Source organism: Vipera ursinii (assembly GCF_947247035.1).
Source record: "Vipera ursinii genome assembly, chromosome: 5".
NCBI lineage: Eukaryota > Metazoa > Chordata > Lepidosauria > Squamata > Viperidae > Vipera > Vipera ursinii.
In genome coordinates, this window is record NC_139518.1 from 68,464,053 (window position 1) to 68,483,482 (window position 19,430).

Genomic DNA, 19,430 nt, shown 5'->3' on the forward strand with positions numbered 1-19,430 from the left:
CATATTTCTTAAAATATAGAAACCAGAAAATATAAAAATGGTTCCTTCTAGTTATTTTTGACTCTTAACAATGTTTTCCTGCAGTTTTCACAACTCGTTTGCCATTGCCTACTTCTTAATGCTGAGATAGAATGAACGGTACAAGGATATTTACTTCTCTTCCTACCTAATTGTGTTAAATAGTCTTTAAATCATTTTTGCATAGTTTATAAAAGTGAAGATTATTGGTTTTTAGTTTAGTTTGAACTGGAGATTCAGCATTGATTTTACCACATTGAAGCTATTAGAATTATGGCTAATAAAGAACCATACAATCCAAATATTCCACATCTGACCTGCCCAGTTACTGGATATAATTGCTTGTCTGTTCTCTTTTAAATCTAATGCGTCTTACAAACCTGTGAACTGTAGATTTTGATCTAAAGCCAGGGTGTTGTACTACAAGAATTCTACTAGTAGGAAACAATTCACATTTATAACAGCTTTGCCCTTTACAATAGTAGTAGTGCTTTATTGTAGCAGAATTGACAAGTATTTTATTTTATTTTATTTATTTTATTTTAATTCCATTTATATCCCGCCCTTCTCCGAAGACTCAGGGCGGCTTACAAGCTTAGCAGTAGCCTTCATTCTATGTATATGCCTGCTTATTAGGGCTTTCACACACACCCCAAGCGGCATTATTACAAAGTCAGCTTAATTGCCCCCAACAGACAAGTACTTATATTATTATACATATCTAACATTGCATTAGTTTAAATGTCAATGTCAGGTAGGATCATGGTTTTGTCAATAGAGGGAAAAACCATTCTAACTAAACAGAGCCATTTTTCCAGCTCTAAAAATTTATTTTTATAGCTCTTGTAATCCTTTCCGTAAATTAAATATGTATTATTGATGTGGTCTTTCTTGCCATCTTAATATCTGCTGACATGATAATTGATTTTAAATATATTGCTCTCTTGGTGTTGTTCATGGGACTCGATAATGAAATTAAAAGTGAACTCACATATTAGTAAATGATCCTGGCAAATACCCTAAGTAATAAGAGGATTACCTAAGACTCTTGACAACACCTTTTATCTTGTTGTTTGTTGCATGACATTTTGAAATGTTTTTGTATTATTAATAGGTTTGGCTATTATATCAAACAGCAAAAAGGTTCAAAAATATGATAAAGTTAAGCTTTATAATGTCAGCATTACAATATTTGAAGCATGCTGGAGAAAACTCTTACATTAGGTCTTTTTTTTTTGTTACTCTAAGCTGACACTATTTAATTTTCCCCCAAAATTTGTTAAGCGCCCCATTTCCTGGATATATTAACATCTACAGATTATAATTTTCTTGTCTGTTGTATATATTTAATTTTCCTTGTATTGTGGTTGTAATTTGGATTTAATTGATTTTATGATTGCCAGCAACCCAGAGTCACTTGTTTCAGATGGGTGGCCATATAAATTGAAAAAAATAAAGCAATTTTTTTAAAAAAACTTTCTCAAGATAAGTTATGGAGTGCTTAGCAATAAATGGAATTGTTCAAAAGGGACAAATCCATTTGTTGGTAAGTGAATAGTCTAACATTAAGGAGCATCCGAAGATTCTTTATTTAATCCAGGGTCCTGTTTCCCTTAGTGGCTGGTTAATAATAATTAGCTACTATTGGTATACATGCAAGCATGACAGAAAGCCAATTCCTTATTTTGCTGTTATTGATATTCTTTTGTTTTGCTGGGTTTATTTCTGTTGTGTTTCCAGTTCTACCATATCATTTTTAGATGTCACTAAAGAAATGGTTGCATCTGAAAAATGATACTGTTTTATAAATTTGACCACATTAATGCTTTTAGATACGTAGTTTTCACTTAGCAACTGTCTTGTTTAATGATTGAAATTATGGTGGTGCTGAAAAATATAGCTTTATGACTAATGCCCACATTTATGACTTTTGTAGCAACCCTCAGTCTCATGATTACCATTACAGTCAGTACACATTGCCCTGACTTAGGCTTAAAAATAAAAATATAGTCATGGTCGCAGGATTTCCCTCTTAGTGATTGCTTCATTTAATAACGGAGCTACCAGTCCCAATTATGGTCACTAAATGAAGACTACTTGTAATATCAGCAGCTTTCATTTCAACCACTGATTTAGGAGCTGATGCTAATTCATTCTCCTCTCCTCTAGTAAAGTTACATGATTTATCTTAATTGGTGTTGATCCAGTGTAATCTGCCAGTTGGGGTATGTGTGTGTGTGTGTGTGTGTGTGTGTGTGTGCGCACACACACACACACACACACAATCTCTGAACTTAAAATGTTCAAGAAGGAAGCCATGCTGCATTGTTAACCCCTGTACTGATAAGTGAAAGAAGATTTTGTATTAGTGTTTATGTGTCTTTGGTTATGGAATTTCCCCCCCGCCAGTTTTTAGTAACCAATATCCAAAGTGGTGTTCAAGTTCACACAAAAGACTAACTCTAGTCCACTGGAATCAAATCAAATGAAATTCACTTTTTGTAATACAACTAAAAAAGTCACCATTAATGCACTGAGATTTCAGTGCTTTTTTTCTGATTTGAGTGGTTAGACTACATACCAGACTGATTTTACAGATTCCTTTAGCTTCAGCACAGTCTGACATAAAATATGAAAGCTTCCTCTACTGCTTGGCAAGCAAAGAAAAGCTTGGGTGAGAAGGAAGAATGTTCATAGTTGCTCCATCATAGCAGTACATCTTTGTAGTACCCAAAACTTTAAAAAGGTGGAATTTCTCAAGCAATTCCTGTAACCATTAAAAAATATAATACAATACAAAACAATACAATATAATATAATACAACACAACATAATATAAATATAATATAATATAATATAATATAATATAATATAATATAATATAATATAATAATATTATAATAATATAATATAATATAATAATATAATATAATATAATATAATATAATATAATATAATATAATATAATATAATATAATATAATATAATATAATATAATATAATATTCCTTTATTTATTAGCCAGTGAAAGTACTGTCCTTTATAGCCAACATACTTCAATGAGTAATTGTGTGTAAATGAAATAAAAGATGCAAAATCTTCTATAGAGTCACCTTTCTATGACCTTGTTTCAAAACTTCTCTGGGCCCCTTTCTTGATGCTGTGGCCAGTGAAGATTCAACATTCTACAGGAATGAAAATACCTCTATTGTTTGTGCAGTGAAATTACTTCTAAATAGCCTCATATTATATGATATGGCAGTTCTTGCATGCAACAAGATTGTTTTTAGGATATTCATATTTATATAGTCTATTTGATCTTTAGATTAGCTTTTATTTTTATTTACTTATTTATATTTTGCACTTCTAGACCAACTCCCTCAAAAAGGGACTCTTTTAAGTAGACCAAGTCCTTCTATACAAACTCAACACTTTATCAGTGCAGTCGTTTTATACTGATCCTTGGTTGCAACAGTGCTTAGCCTTTTAAGATTAATTTTATGCTTTTGTTTTTTAAAAATGAAATATATTCTATATCGTCAAACCATGCTGCAACAATAACCATAAAGACATCAAGTTTGTTTTATATCAGCTGCCTTAATAAACTTGGCAAGCTGTTTTACTAAAAACTCTGCATACAAATAACTGTCCAAAGCCACCGCTCAACATAGCACTCTTGTCTTAATATTGTTTGAATTTCACATTTAATTTTTGTTCCTATTAATTTCTCCTGTGCCCTGAGTAACTTCTTTCATTTTTGTGTCAAATAGTCTCCTTTCATTACCATTCAAGGCACATATATGCTTGTGCTGACAAATATAGAAAAATAAATAAGATTAGAGCTAGTATTAATTTTTGAAAGCACCAAAAAACTGATTATATATATATATATATATATATATATATATATATATATATATATATATATATATATATATATATATATATATATATATATATAATTATGTTGTCATCTAAATTGCTTCTCCCCTAGAAATATTAAAATGTTATTTCTTGTTTTCTTTATTCATCTCGTTGGACCATGGTTGAGATTTTTTTTTGTTGTTCACAAAAGAGAAAGAAGGAGGGGAGAGAAAGTGGGTGAAGCACCATCCTTTCAGTGGTGTCAAACCAGGATGAATCGGCCAAGGGAAGCATGTTTATAGACTGTGTAAAGAACTTTGTCTTTGTGTGGGAATGTTGGTGACACTGTTACTGTTTGCCTGAATGAACTGTGATGACGTGGCTAATAAGGTATCCCGCTGAGCACCACAGCGGGCCTTTCTCAGACCTCCCACTTAATTCTATTCAGCTCCAGCTCAGTGTAGCTAATTTTTCCCATTCCTTCAATTCTTTTGGCCCCCTTACAAACAGAAAAGTCAACTTTTCACACCGAAGGCAAGATAAGTGCTTTAGGAAATAATCTTGTAAACAGAATGTTACCTTCTGACCTGCAGCTGATACCTTGACTTGGGACAAAAACCACTGGCCTATTGCATTAGACATGGCTATTAAAGGAATAATGCAGCTGATCCTTCTTACAAGGTGCCCTGAAAAATGGTTTAGCTAGATCATGTTCCTCTTGTCACATTGAATCATGTTCACCAGCTCCCAACATGCACCCAAATCCAGGCTTGCAAAATCACTGATATGTATCTGTTTTTTCTTCTTCACTACATCCTCATCTCTGGGCCATCTTGTTAGAAATAAATGTGAGAATAAATAGTAAAATTCAGTTATATAGCTCTTGCCGTATAAATAATTTTGGATATGTTTTAAAATTTCACTTTAAATAGGAAGAAATACCTCAAAAGTGCCTTACGGTTTTTGAAACTGAATAACAGAAATTTTACTGAATTCATAGTTCAGGGCTAAGATGCTAAACACATTGTCTAGGAAAGAACATTCTTTGGATTACAATATATTTATTTCAAAATAGACATATAATTTACATATAATGTTTGCCCAAATATATTACTGAGCATTTGTAATATATTGTTGATATTTTTCCTGTTAAATAAGCAAACCTCTTCACATATTTTCATGGATTTTAAAGAGGGCTGTCATCAAACCCAATATTTAATTTAAAGGGAATTTTCCTGTTAAAATCAACCTTGAACAATTGATAAATATTGGAAACAATAGCCTATACAAGTAGTCCTTGGCTTGCAATCATAATTGAGCCTGAAATTATGGTTGTCAGTTGTTGCTGTCAGAAATCGAGGCATTATATGACCAGATTGATTTTTTTGGCTCTTTTTTGTAGCAATCGGTAAGTGAGCAACAGGGTGGTTAAGCAAATCCATTTTACTCAATAGTTTTTGATTTTTGTTTTTTGCCAGAAATTGGAAGTTACCGGGGGGGGGGGGGAGAATCATGGCCATGTGACTACAGAAGACTGCAAATCCCATAAAACCACCTCTAGATGAGATGGCAAACAAGTCAAACAAACAAAGAGACAAACAAACAAATAAATGGCATGATGGTTGCCAAGAGCCCAAAATGTGACCGTGGGGCCATGCAACCATTGTAACTTTGACATCAAGTAATAAGTAACTTTTGGGGAAGCTGCAGTTTCAGTAAATGGTCGCTAAGTCACTGATTGTAAGTCGAGGGCTACCTATATTGAAGTAATAATAGTTACTCTCCTGCTCAATTTTTCTGTTTTTTGGTTTTTGTTGTGGTTTACAGAGCAAGTACTGATACTTACATTATGCATTATCCAGGAGGAAAATGAACTTGGAGGTTTTTCTATATTTATGCTTTTTTTTCAAACGCCCTTTTCTGTTCATAAATACCTTTAATGCAAAAGTACACATGAAGTATTGTGAGGGCAGTTTGAAAAAGTTGTAGAAACTGAGGCCCCCTAAGCAGGACTTCACTCTCCCCACGTACCACTTCGTCCTCCCTGACAGATCTGACAGAACTGGCATGGTTCTGATGCCTTCTATCAAATAACGCAATCTGATGGGATTGGAGGAAGCCCACCTTCTCTGTCACTGGCCACTGAAATCCAGGCAGTCTCCAGTCCTTTTGAGACTGGCAGCAAAGACCTTGCAGTTCCCACAAGAATTGGGCCAGGGCATTGATGGAATTAAACTCTGAGCAATATTTTAAGAAATGTTTTCTTGCTAATTTTTTTTTGGGGGGGAGGGATTGGTAGTTTTATTCATGATTTTTAAACTGGTCATATTCCCCCATCCCTCCCCAAGTTGTTTTGAATTGGATGGCTATATAGAAACAACCAAACAAGCCCTAGTTGGCAGAAATGTGCAACAGGTTTTGTGGTTGAAACACCTCAGATGGCCTGATTTTAAATCACAACACTTCTGTGAGATCAGAATGGTATGTTTTGGGGTCAGAACAGTTAAGGGTAACCTCTACTACTTCCTCTGTTAACCCAACACTATAGATTACCAGGATTTGCAATATAAGTTAATGTGAATCCAAAATGCCAAAGAAAAATTGATGGTGCAGACCCTTGTTTTTTTTTTCTCAAAACTTGTATTTCTCTTGAGTTCTTGGAAATAAACTTCAGTTTCCTTGAGGTCTCATATATTGATTTTTTTTTCAGTCAGATTTAATTTTGGTATGTTTGGGCTGAGTATTAATTTTTTTGAGAATGATTATTGGAGTAATGATTACTGGGTGTTTTAAGGGATGGAAATTAGCAATCCTCTTTCATAAATTAAGAAGCATATTTAAGGAAGATGAACTTGCTAAACTATTACTTACAATGGGCAGTAAGAATAACCTTGAAGAACAGGAGGAAGAGTTGTAACCAAAACAAAAGAAATCTGAATCTAGGGCAGAAATATAATTTGAGAAAGTGACTCAAATAGGACCTTCCCTAATTCTTAACATGATAAAAGGGAGCATTAAAATTTGCAATGTTCTGTTATTGTACTATATAGTACCATATAGTAAAAGTAGTATTAGCCTTCATAACCTTGATTCCCTAGTCGGGTCTACCTTGAAGGGATGACATGACCTCCCTTATACAATTGGATTAAAGTAGGTGGAAGATCTCAAAAGTTCAATGTTTGCCTTTTAAACTTTTTTTCTCATAGCAGCTTATAAATAGGAATCATTAGAAATGAATTATTCTGTTCAGGAGGACAATATAAGTCTCATTGCTCAATCCTGCCAAAAAAGTGGTGTATCTTCAAGAAATAAATGGTAGATAAATATTTGCAGTACTAATGTTGTGCAAAGCAAACATCTAGAACTGAGATTAATCATTCAGCTTCAATGTTTGATTCAGCCAAACAAGAAAATTTGTGGAAATAGAGTCTTTGACATTATCAGGGAGGAAATGGTAGTCCAAAAGATAAATATAAGATTGGTAAAACTGGCCTGTCAATGTAAAATCAGTCTCTAGAACACAAAAAAGCAATTATTTAGGATATATTTTTTGACTCATATGTATCAATACTCAGACAAAAAAAAATTACTTGCTACTTAAATTTTACCAGAACAAGTGAAAAACAACATCATGTGTCTGCAGCATTTTATATAGAAGTCTTCTGTTGATGCAGCATAATCACGGGTTATGATTATATCGTGGTAGAAGATACAGTGAATATGGCAGTACTACACAATGTTGTTTTTCTGTCCCAAACAACTTTATAAATGGAACAGCTGATTATTTTGATGGCGCATAATTTGAGCTCTCATAAAAAGTAATTTATGCAAAATTGTCAGTTTTTGTTTAATACTTGAAGATTCTTTTTTTAATGCAAATTGCTTTACAGTCTTTTCCCTGACCTTGATTGTTGAAAGTGTATTCAAGTGGAAATACTCATATGTGAACAGTTCTAATATGTTCACCTTCTGCTAAAGTTGCTCAAATTATAGAAATGTCAACAAGATAGTCACCCATAAGTATTAATACCGTAATGGAAGGTTTCACATGGATTTAACGGAACTGCTCACATAGTTGATACTTCTATTTATTAAATACATGAATAAAGGCATTGAAAAACTTATAACAAATACTATAAGTTGTGATTGATTCATCCTAGATGCACAATACTTTCTGTTGTTATATTTTGCTGCAGTGGAGTAATTTCTTTAGGAGTTTTTTTGTAAGTCACTGATCAGCTTTCATGTTTGTAGTTCCTCTGTAGCTTTTTCTTCTTTACCTTTACCCTTTTTTATACAGGCCCTGTACTATTGTCTGTTCTATATAAATTTTTGGCAGGAATATCCAGTTGTTGGTACCAGTAAATCTTTTATTATTAGAGATACCAAGTAATTGAATCTCATTTATGTTTGTGGAGGTGGGTGGATTGATGTATTACATATAACTAGCTTAGATGAAATTTTGTGTGTGTTTGTACATTGATAGATATTGCCTCTATGATAAGCACAAATCATAAAAGATGATAAAATCATAAAAGTGTGCGTATATATGTTTGTGCTGAAGGCTACCAGCTCTATACTCATTCTACTGCTAAAATAATTTAATCTGATCATATATTTGGCAGCAGTGTAAAACTGAGTTGTAAGTCTTGCAGATACATTACAATACAGTTTAATAATATGATACAAGCATCAAATAATAACTATGTGAAATAGCAGTAGACCCTCCCACTGAGAAACATAAAATTAATACTGGTGACATGACTTGGCTACATTCTTTCCTATTCCATTGAAATTTATCGCTCTACTGAGTGAGTAATCACAATTTTTTATAGGAAATTTGATTCATGGCATGTTCAAAATAAAATGTAATGCACAGTTACATGCAACTTACAAAACTTATTTGGGAAGGGGGAGATGTTGCAAATATCTGAAAAGCTATAGAGATTTATAGTTAAATTTAAAGGAGTACAGGTCTTCTCCGTTTATTCTAACCCATTCATATTTTTTGAGATCACTCAAGACTTCTCCAGAAAACTGCTTGATCCAAATTCTTTGATGAATTGATAGACAGGTTCCAGATTGCTATCCAATGCCATTTTTTGTATCTTCACAGCACAGAATATTCCCAAAAGCACTGGTTCTTGTTGGATTCCTTTGGCTATTCATAATCCAAGAAATAAAATCGTTCTTTTTAAAGTCAAAATTAAAGAATACATTGCAAGGCTAAAAAATGATATATAATATTTACCCATTTGTATTTAAAGTTCATTCCTTAGGAATATATATTCGGAACATTTGACATTTTAGACTTAGAATTGAAGAATTGTGCTGAATAATTGTACTAATAGTAAAGATTTAATTTTTAAAGATTATTAATTACACCATTCCTTTTTATTTCCCTTATTTGTTGAACAATAAATAAGGATTTTTATGTAATCTAACTGCACATGTAATCTAACTGCACCAACTGTATATACAAGAGGGGACTGAAAAAATTCCAGAATTAGCATATGAAAGAAATGTTAATGGTAGCATATATTCCATGTTCCTCTAATTTTGTATGACTATTGGTACATAATAAATGCAATAAAGTACCTAGAAAATGCCCCGACTGATCAGAAATTTAACAAAAAGCATTTTATGATGCAAAATTTCACTGCAGTTCATACATGTAACTTTCAATGTGATTTTCTTCCAAAACAATTATGTCCACTACAAGTAAGAAATTCATGTTTCTTTAGGCTTTTTATCAATTTATCAGCTTTTATCCGTGGGCTGTTAGGCTTTTGAATGGGATATAATCTTATGCAGAGTTGACTTGGGAGGCCGGTGTGTGGTGTAGTTGGTTCACATAGTGTGGTGGGATGGAGGGTTTGTTGTCACTGTGTGTTGGGGGGAGAGAGCACAGGGGGAGGCTCAGCTAATCTCATGTACACATGTTGTACTTTGACAATAAAGGTTTATTATTATATTATTATATTATTTCAAAGACTAATGCTTAAATGATTTTGTGTAATTTATTTGAAGATGATCAGAAAAAATAGAAACCAGAAAAATAGCACTGTCATTTTTTCATTATGTGAAACTGGATTGTATGAAAGCTCCATAGGAGGATGCACTTGAATAACTCCCATTATTTAAGAACAAAATCAAGTCTTATTGAGCTCCTAATGATAGAGGACTCCCATCATTCATTCAAATCTATTTTAATACAATTATATAGAAATGCTATTGCAGGTTCACTATTAACAAAAAGTGGATTACTTTCTAAAAATAAACTAACATTTAAAAAGCATTCAAACATGTCCCTTCCTTAAAATATAAGCATTTGGCTCTCATTCTCTTCTATGCATGATAATACAGTAGTTCTACGACAGTCACTGGCTTATACAAACATCAGGTTCACCAGGGAAGACATCAAGACAACAGATTGGCCTTCATAGACTATGACAGGGCTTTTCAACCTTTTCACCCATTGTACCACTTTTAGGATACGGCAACATCCAAGTACCACCAGTCGCCTAGCAAGGTGTCAAAAACTTGATGAGCAAAAAAAAAAAGGAAAAAAGTGATGAAGTATAGGTAGTCCTCGACTTACAACAGTTCGCTCGGTGACTGTTCAAAGTTACAATGGCAGTGCTCTTCCTCCTGTCTGAGGTTTTCATTGTTGTGAGCATTTCTGTTGAGGATTGGCAGCGAGGGTGGGGTGGGTGGGGGTGTTTGGTTTTTATTCCCCCATCTGCTGGGTGGTTGCAGCAGGTTTTGGTCACTTCACATGACCCTGGGATACTGTTACCATCATAAATATGAATCAGTTGCCAAGCATCTGAATGTAAATCACAAGACCCTGGAGATGCTGCAACATTCTACCTGATTGGCACTTCTTCTGGGGTCAGCGGAACTGCCGGGATCAGCGCCGAGCTCCAGCTGCAGTCTGGCGCTGATTCTGGCGCTTCCACTGAGCCCTGACAGCCCCGAAAAAGCGCTGATCCTGGCACTTCCACTGAGCCCTGACAGCCCCAAAGAAGCGCTGATCCTGGCGCTTCCGCTGAGCCCTGACAACCCTGCAGCTCCAGCCATCTCTCACTCAGGCTTGTGCGGTGCTGTCACTGGTTCAGCTCATTCCCCTCCCCTGTTGCCACTTTCCTAGGATGGTCGCGTACCACCTGCCAGGTGCCAATGTACCACAGGTGGTACCCGTACCACTGGTTGAAAAGCCCTGGACTATGAGATGCTGATTGGGACCTGTGGCAAACTAGAAGCAGAGATTTACAAGAAACCCATTACACAGTGACCAATACCTGCTGTTTGACTCCCACCATCCCCTTGAACACAAACTAGGAGTCATCAGAACAGTACATCATAGGGCAGAAAACATCCTTATCTCCAGGGATGCCCCAAAGAAGGAAAACAGGCATCTGAGGACAGCTCTTAAGGCCTATAGGTATCCAAATGGGGCCTTTATTAAATGAACATCTGGATCCAACAAAAGAATGGCAGACAGTGCTGAGACTCAGAGTCAGTGGAAGAACCTGATCATTCCTTACACAGCTAGTGTACTGGAGAAGCTAAAATGGATATTTGAAAACACCACATACCCATGTTCTTCAAACCCAACAACACACTGAGACAAACACTTGTCCACCCTAAAGTTTAGACACCCAAACAAAAGAAGAATAATGCAGGGTATGCAGCCCACTACAGTGAGGAGTGTTCAGGGCTCTATATGGGAGAAACCAAGCAGCCTTTATACAAAAGGATGGTCCAGCACAGGAGCAATAGCACCACAGGACCAGAATCAGCATATGCATTCATTTTTTAAAAAAGATTCAAGGTGCTGGTGATGACCTATAAATCCCTAAATGGCATGGGTCCGGATTACTTACAGGAGCACCTGCTGCCGGCGTCAACTTCCCTTCGTCCTGTGCGCTCCCACAGAGAGGGCCTCCTCAGGGTGCCGTCGGTCAGGGATTGCCGGCTGGCGGCCCCCAGGGGGAGAGCATTCTCTGTGGGCGCGCCAGCCCTTTGAAATCACTTGCCTGTTAAGCTCCGGATGGCTCCCGACCTTCACTCTTTCCGCCATGATCTGAAGACCTGGTTGTTTGAACAGGCCGGCCTGGACTAAGGGTTTGGGTTTATTTTTAACTATTTATTGTTAGGGCTAAATTAATTTAATTTTACTTTTAACTTTTGTACATTGTATTTTATTGCCCTGTACACTGCCCTGAGTCCTTTGGGAGAAGGGCGGTATAGAAATTCAATAAATAATATTTTTTTTAAAAAAGGACACTCTTGAGTACAATAATGTTCACATTTTGGACAGGGAAAATAGATGGTTTGAGAGAGAGAGAGAAATGAAGGAATCCATTTATGCCAAAATCAAAAATCCTTCCTCAATAGAGATGAAGGCCTCAGACACAACCTGTCCCCCATTTTTATGTTACTCTTTGACCAATCCCCAGAAAATTAAGACTGCTTCACTGATTCAACAGGAAGGCCACACTTAATGACCCTAGGGTAGGAGTTAGAACATTTATATCCCAACAACTCTCTGCCTACTCACCTAATGAGCCTATCCGGGTTAGGTGAGATGTGAAAACTCTCTGGAGAATATATATATATTGGGTCCCCTAATCAACTTTTCAGACTGAATAAGCTACTTGGATAAGCAGCAAAACATTTTGAATCAATAAGAAAAGAATTCCAGTTACCATGACTCAATTACCAGTCAACTGTACTTGAATGACTGAAAATTATCATGGACATACTCCCTGACATATATGTTCTAAGAAATCTTCTAAACCAGTCTAAAGGGTTTGTGAATTGATAATCTCATCTTTGGTGGCTTTTGGTACCTAATCTATTGGAATATATACCATCAAGATACATTTAATTTCTTTGCTGGTAAATCTCTGGATTTTGTTTTATTCCATATACCTCAGAACACAGTGCATTAATTTTTTTTTTCTTGTTTATCTTTTCAGAATTATAGATCAGCGGTTTGAACGAGTTTCATATTTTATCTTTGGTGATTTCAATTTTCGATTGGATTCAAAATCAGTGGTAGAGGTAGGAAATTCTTTGTTTACATCTACATTACATCTACATTCCATTCAAAATTCTTCAATTTTTTAAAAAATAATTAGTAAGGAATTTAAATTGATACAAAATTTGTCAAAAAAGCAAACTTTTATTAAAAAAACTTGAAAATAGCTCTCAAACCATATGGTTTGCATAGTTTTATAATTTCAGATTGATTCAATATGATTATTCCTTATTCCTGCTATAATGCTGCGAATCATATAATAATCTACATTAAACCCATTATTTCAATACAAAGAGTCAAAGGCTGCACTGATATGGGATTTAATCTTGAAAGATTGAGAAATGTTCTTCTTCTAATGCCATAGACAGAAATGTGCTATTTATGTAGTCCTTGGTGCTTTCTGAGCTTGGTTGTTTGCTAGCAAACATTTTGTCCCTTTTGTCATCATATTTATCTGGTAGTTATTGATTTGGTTCTTTTAGTTCACGGGTCGGCAACCCACGGCTCCAGAGCCGCATGCGGCTCCCAGCCGCCCAGTGCGCGCGCACCTCTTCGAACGGGCAGAGTAACAGCCCTGACAGCCCCGAAAAAGCGCTGATCCTGGCGCTTCCGCTGGAGAGTGGCACCGCCCGTTTGGAGAGGTGCACGCGCACCTCTCCGAATGGGTGGAGGTGCACGGCAGCTCTGCAAACGGGCCGCGGCACCTTTCCCAACAAGCGGTGCCGCTGCCCATTCCGAGAGGTGCGCGCGCACCTCCCCAAACCTTTGAAGAGGTGTGCGCGCACCTCCGCGCGAACGGGCAGCGGCGCCGTTTGTTGGGAAGGTCTCCGGACGGCGGCGGCTTTGGAGAGGTGCGCGCGCACTCTCCAAACCGCCACCATCCCGTTTGCACAGCTGCCATGTTTGTCAATGTTTGACGAACGTGGCAGGTCTCCGGACGGAACGGCGCACAACTCTCCAAAGGGGAGACCCGTCGCCGCACAGGTGCCTCCCATTTTGCGCATGCGCAAAATGTTTTTTGCGCATGCACGTGAGTGGACGCACGCGTGCGCACTTTTTGCGGCTCCCACTTTTTTGTTTGTGTGATGGAACCGGTTCTGAGTGGCTCTTTTCCTTTTTCCGGTTGCCGACCCCTGTTTTAGTTCATTTCAGTCCTCAAGAATACAGACCAAATTCTCCAAACATTTCTGATTTCATTCACATTTCCTGTGAATGAAACACTGAAAACTGTTGTAGGTCAAAGGCAATTATGCTGCACAGATCTGTACCCCGTTGGGAGGATTCAAATGTTTGCCAAAAAAAAAAAAAGTTGCTGGGAACAGCATTCATTCATTCATTTTAACATTTCTAAAATTGTCAACCGAAGTGTCATGCAAAGTTTGAAAAATCCTGAGTGATAATAAAGGAATCCATTTCTTGTTTTCTCACAGAACTTTCATGGTGAAGAGTTACTATATTGTAAAATGATATGAGAAACATTTGGGGCAGGAATGGGAATAATACCCTCTGTAATATATACAGTGGTGCTTAAAAGCTGTGAACTTTTTTGAATGTTCAATATTTCTAGAAAAATACAACCTAAAATGTGATCACTTCTCCACACAATTTCGAAAACTAGACAGGGAGAACCTAATTATACAAATGAGTCAAAAATATTTCAAAAGTTCAGAAGGGTTCACAAACTTTTAAAATCACTTTACATCTGTCAACCCAGTAGCTGAAGTAACTATTACACTGTTGTAGGAATAAGTCATCAAAGTTTTCTTGGAGTTGAAATCTTCTTGGTAAATTGCCAATTTATCCTAACCCCATTAACAACAACAAAAGATCCCATAACTTGTTTTCTTGTATACTTAATCAGTGGCTGGGTCCACTAATCTGTGTTTAATTGGTACCTACTCTGTCACTGTTCATATAAAGCAGACGTAAGTTTTAGCTCATTATTAGCTAATTAAAAAGGCATAGCTGTTCCAGCTGTGTTTGCTCTAGTTGGCCATAGCAACTTTTTTTTTGTTTTTGTACTTATTCCATTTGCACTTCCGTTGTGCAGTCTGAAAGTTCAAACATGTCTTGAATAACAATAGATTGCTGTTCAATTACTAATTATTTTTTTAAAGACATACGTCATAGATCCCTTAGAGCAGGGGTGTCAAACTCAATTTCATTGAGGGCCGCATCAGCATTGCGGTTGCCCTCAGGGGGCTGGGTGGGCGTGGCCAGGGTGGGCGTGGCTAGAGTGCGGATGGCCTACTGGGTGGGTGTGGCCAGCTCTACATCGTTCGCATCAAGAGTGCCTATGGGGGCCTGGGCAGGAGTGGGACAGATCTGAGGATCTCTTGCAGAAGGAGGGTCTCTGGGCCAGGGCCAAGGCAGCGGGGGCTGTTCCCTCACTGTTTCCAGGATGGCTTCGCGGGCCGCATGAAACCACTTTGCGGGCCGGATCCGGCCCCCGGGCCTTGTGTTTGACATGTCTGCCTTAGAGGCTGCTGAACCTGAGAGTTATAGTTCCTTTTGTTTTCAGTATCATTTTAAAAGCCTTTTACTTTCTAATTAATAAATATAGAAATATTCCCATGCAAAAGTTTCTATACTTAGAAACTTTTGCAAGAAGAGTCTTGTTTATTAAAACATTCTGAATAATAATAATAATAATAATAATAATAATAATAATAATAATAATAATAAAGTTGGAGGGGATCTTGGAGGTCTTCTAGTCCAACCCCCTGCTAAGGCAGGAAACCTATACCATTTCAGACAAATCGTTGTCCAGTCTCTTCTTAAAAACTTCCAGTTTTGGAGCATTCAGAACTTTGGGGGGTGGGTTGTTCCACTGATGTATCGTTCTAACTGTCAGGAAATTTCTCCTTAGATATAGGTTGCTTCTTGTCCTGCCTTTGGGTGCTTTGGAGAATAGCTTGACTCCCTATTCTTTGTGGTAGCCCCTGAGATATTGCACACGGCTACCATGTCACCCCTAGCCCATCCTTATATAATGGAAACAGTCCAGGTAGTTTTGCCACAATAAATAACATGTTGCCTGTAGATTTAAGCAAAGTGAAGGTAAGTGCTGTAATTCTGGGAAAGGAATGGATTACGTGTAGTCCGGGTTCTTCAACATAGTACCTACCAGTACTGATTTTGAGAGTTGGAAGGCATCAAAATTTAAAAAAATATATTTAGATATAGGTATCTATATATTAGTATAATTCTTGTTTCTGTAACCTTTAACTGCATCGTAGGGCAACAGTTTTTGAACCTACATACCTACTATTTACAGAACGTGTCCAAAATCTGGGATCCATGACTCCCATGGAACTGAAAATTTGGCAAATTTTATAAAACATTTTATGGTATAAAATGATCGTGAAACAGTTTATGGGGTGGAATGTAGCACAGTGTGGCAGAAGGGTCTTACTTTCCCAAGGATCAAAGAGCTTAGCTCTTTGGTATACCAAGAATCTTTGGTATTCAGGAAGAAAGCCAGAGCGGATTGACCTCCCTAATCTTTCACAAGCTATCTAATAGCTATGCAGATTTTGTCTGGCGGGATTCCTTCTATAGTGAACAATAATAAAGGAAATACTTGGAAGTAACTCTTTATGTTGTTCTGGATCCCTTGTGCCCAACAGTTTATGACATAATACAAAACGTCATAAAACATATCGGTGTGTTTGACTGTGCTATATTTATTTATTTATTTATTATTGGGACTTATATGCCGCCCTATCTCCCGAAGGACTCAGGGCGGCTAACAACAATAAAATACAATAATACAGAAGTTAAAAGAAAATTAAATTAATGGCCCCTGTAGAATAAATTAAAATTAAAATAAGTTAAAAATTAAAGTTAAAAATTAAAAACATAATTAAAATCCCTGTCAGTCCAGGTCAGCCTGATGGAAAATGTGCTCAACATATTTTCAAGGCAGATATATCTGTGAATGTATCCCAGGTTTTTCAGTGAAGGCAGTACATTAGAATCTGTTAAAGAAATATCTCTGAAAGGATGACCAAATAATTCACAGCATTGTTTCGTATTTTAAAAATGGGGGAAGGAGAAGAAATGAAGAAGGGAACTTTGGCTTCTGGTCACATTTAAGAGATATTCTAGGAAACATGTACACCATGCGGTGGTAGCCATTGGAAGTTTTAGGTTAGAACTCCATTGGGGCTGGCTCCCTTGGTAGGAAACAGAGATGAACACCGCCACCTAGAGTTGGACCATAACACAAGAAACCACCTTTTTGAGAGAGATTGTGTGTGTGTGTGTTGTTCTGTATTTATGTATATGTATAAATAACTGTTGTCTACAGAATATATTGCTTAGCTACTATAGGGGTGGAAATAAAAGTTTGGCTTGGTTTTATTTTAAAACTCAGTCAAATTTCGATTGCAATTTGTTTGACATATTCAGATCTCTCCGAAATAGATCTTCCCTTATTATTGTTGGAATAAAAAACCTTTTTAGAATGTATTTGCAGCAGGAAACAATCCTGACAAGCTGTGGTAGAGATATAGCAGAGAAACTAAGTAAAATCTTTACATTTGTGTTCATTACAAAAGATATAAGACAGCTACTTGAGTCTTTATTAATTTACTTAGGTAATCAAAAAAGCAGTAAATTATTTTACCTGAGAAAATAATGCTTCAGTATCTTGAAACACCGTAATGTAACTGCCTACAAAAATCTGTAATTTATCACTCAAATCAGGCTCAGTGCCAGAGCAGTGGAAAGTAGTCAATAGGAATCCATTTTAAAGGGAGATCTGGGAAATTAAAGGCTAGTTAGTTTAATGTCTATTCCAAGCAATTTAGTAGAAATTATAAGCAAAGAAAATTAATTAGGAAGCTAGGGGAAGGAATCTTGCATTCAGTGTAGATTTTTCAAGGGGAAATCCTGCCTCAGTTTTATTAGAGTAAGTTTTTGTAGATGTCAATAGACATGAGGATAGAAGCAATCTCATGTACATTTTTTGTTTAGATTTTCATAAGCCTGTTCTTCATCAAACATTTTTGAGCTAATGTATGAATGAATCTTTATTGTCAAAGTACAACTATGTATACATAATAATAATAATAAAACCTTTATTGTCAAAGTACAACATGTGTACATTGAGATTAGCTGAGCCTCCCTTTGTGCTCCCACCCCCCAACACACAGTGACAACAAACCCTCCATCTTACTACACCATGTGAACCAACTACACCACACACCGGCCTCCCAAGTCAATTCTGCATAAAATTCACACAAGTTATTTCTCATTCAAAAGCCTAACAGCCCACGGATAAAAGGTGTTTTTCAGCCTGTTGGTGCGGCTGGCTATACTCCTATATCTCCTACCCGATGGTAGGAGAGTAAAGAGATACCGTCCAGGGTGTGAGTCGTCCCTGAGAATTTTCCTCACTCTTCCAAGGCAACGAGCCCTGGCGATGTCATCCAGTGGTGTCAGGGGACAGCCCACAATGTCTTGTGCTGTACTCACCACCCTCTGTAATACTTTCCTATCCGCGGCTGTCAGACCAGCATACCAGGCCACAATACCATACGAGAGGACGCTCTCTATAGTAGACCGGTACTATAGTAGACCGGTACTATATGTAATAGTTGTGGATGAGGAGGTATGTTCTTTATGGGTTGCTAACTGATTAAAAAACAGAAGGCAAAAAGTAGGAATAAAGGGGCAATTTTCTAAATATAAGGAAATAAGAAATGAGTCCCCAAAAGATTTCTATTAGTGGCAGTGGTTCTTTATGTGTTGACAAATGATTTTGATTTTAGCAATATGCTGTACTAAAATATTCAGAAAGGTATAAAAATCAAAAATGAGTATAAAGAATTGCAGGAAGGGCTTTTTAAACTGGAGGAATGGCCTAGTTATCTACCATTGCATTTCATATTCCAATGCAATCTAGCAACTTTTAGCAGCTCACTTGATATAGTACATAGTACAGAAAACAATTAAAATATCCACAAAATGGTTAAATGGTTAAATATGACAATTAACAGTCATAAACAGTCAGAGCCTTGATGGAGCAGTGGGCTAATGCCTCCTTAAGTAACACCAGCTGCCTGCAATTAGTGCAGGTTCGCATCCCACCAGGCTCAAGGTTGACTCAGCCTTCCATCCTTCCGAGGTAGGTAAAATGAGGACCCAGATTGTTGGGGGCAATAAGCTGACTTTGTAATAATGCCGCTTTGGGGGGGGGGGCGAAAGCCCTAATAAGCAGGCATATACATAGAATGAAGGCTACTGCTAAGCTTGTAAGCCGCCCTGAGTCTTCGGAGAAGGGCGGGATATAAATGGAATAAAAAATAATAAATAAATAAATAAATAAAATCCCAGAAACAAGTATACAATATAACTTAACTAAAATAGAACAAAAATTAAAAGAAAATTAAAGAATTTGGAAAGTAAAAGGTGACACATTGCATACTCTCCCAAATAGTTATGTTTTTAACATTTCTGGAAAAGCAAAGAGGGCCCTGCCTGATCTCCATGTG

General features: G+C 36.7%; 1 protein-coding gene across 1 annotated transcript in view; it reads left to right on the forward strand.

The window, feature by feature from the left end:
- The window catches only part of INPP5A (inositol polyphosphate-5-phosphatase A), a 327,681-nt gene that overhangs the window by 212,536 nt on the left and 95,715 nt on the right, over positions 1-19,430 (forward strand). Inside the window, exon 9 of the mRNA XM_083363640.1 lies at positions 12,869-12,953. Within this exon, the coding sequence (XP_083219766.1) occupies positions 12,869-12,953 (85 nt within the window). The remainder of the gene's footprint in view (positions 1-12,868; positions 12,954-19,430) is intronic.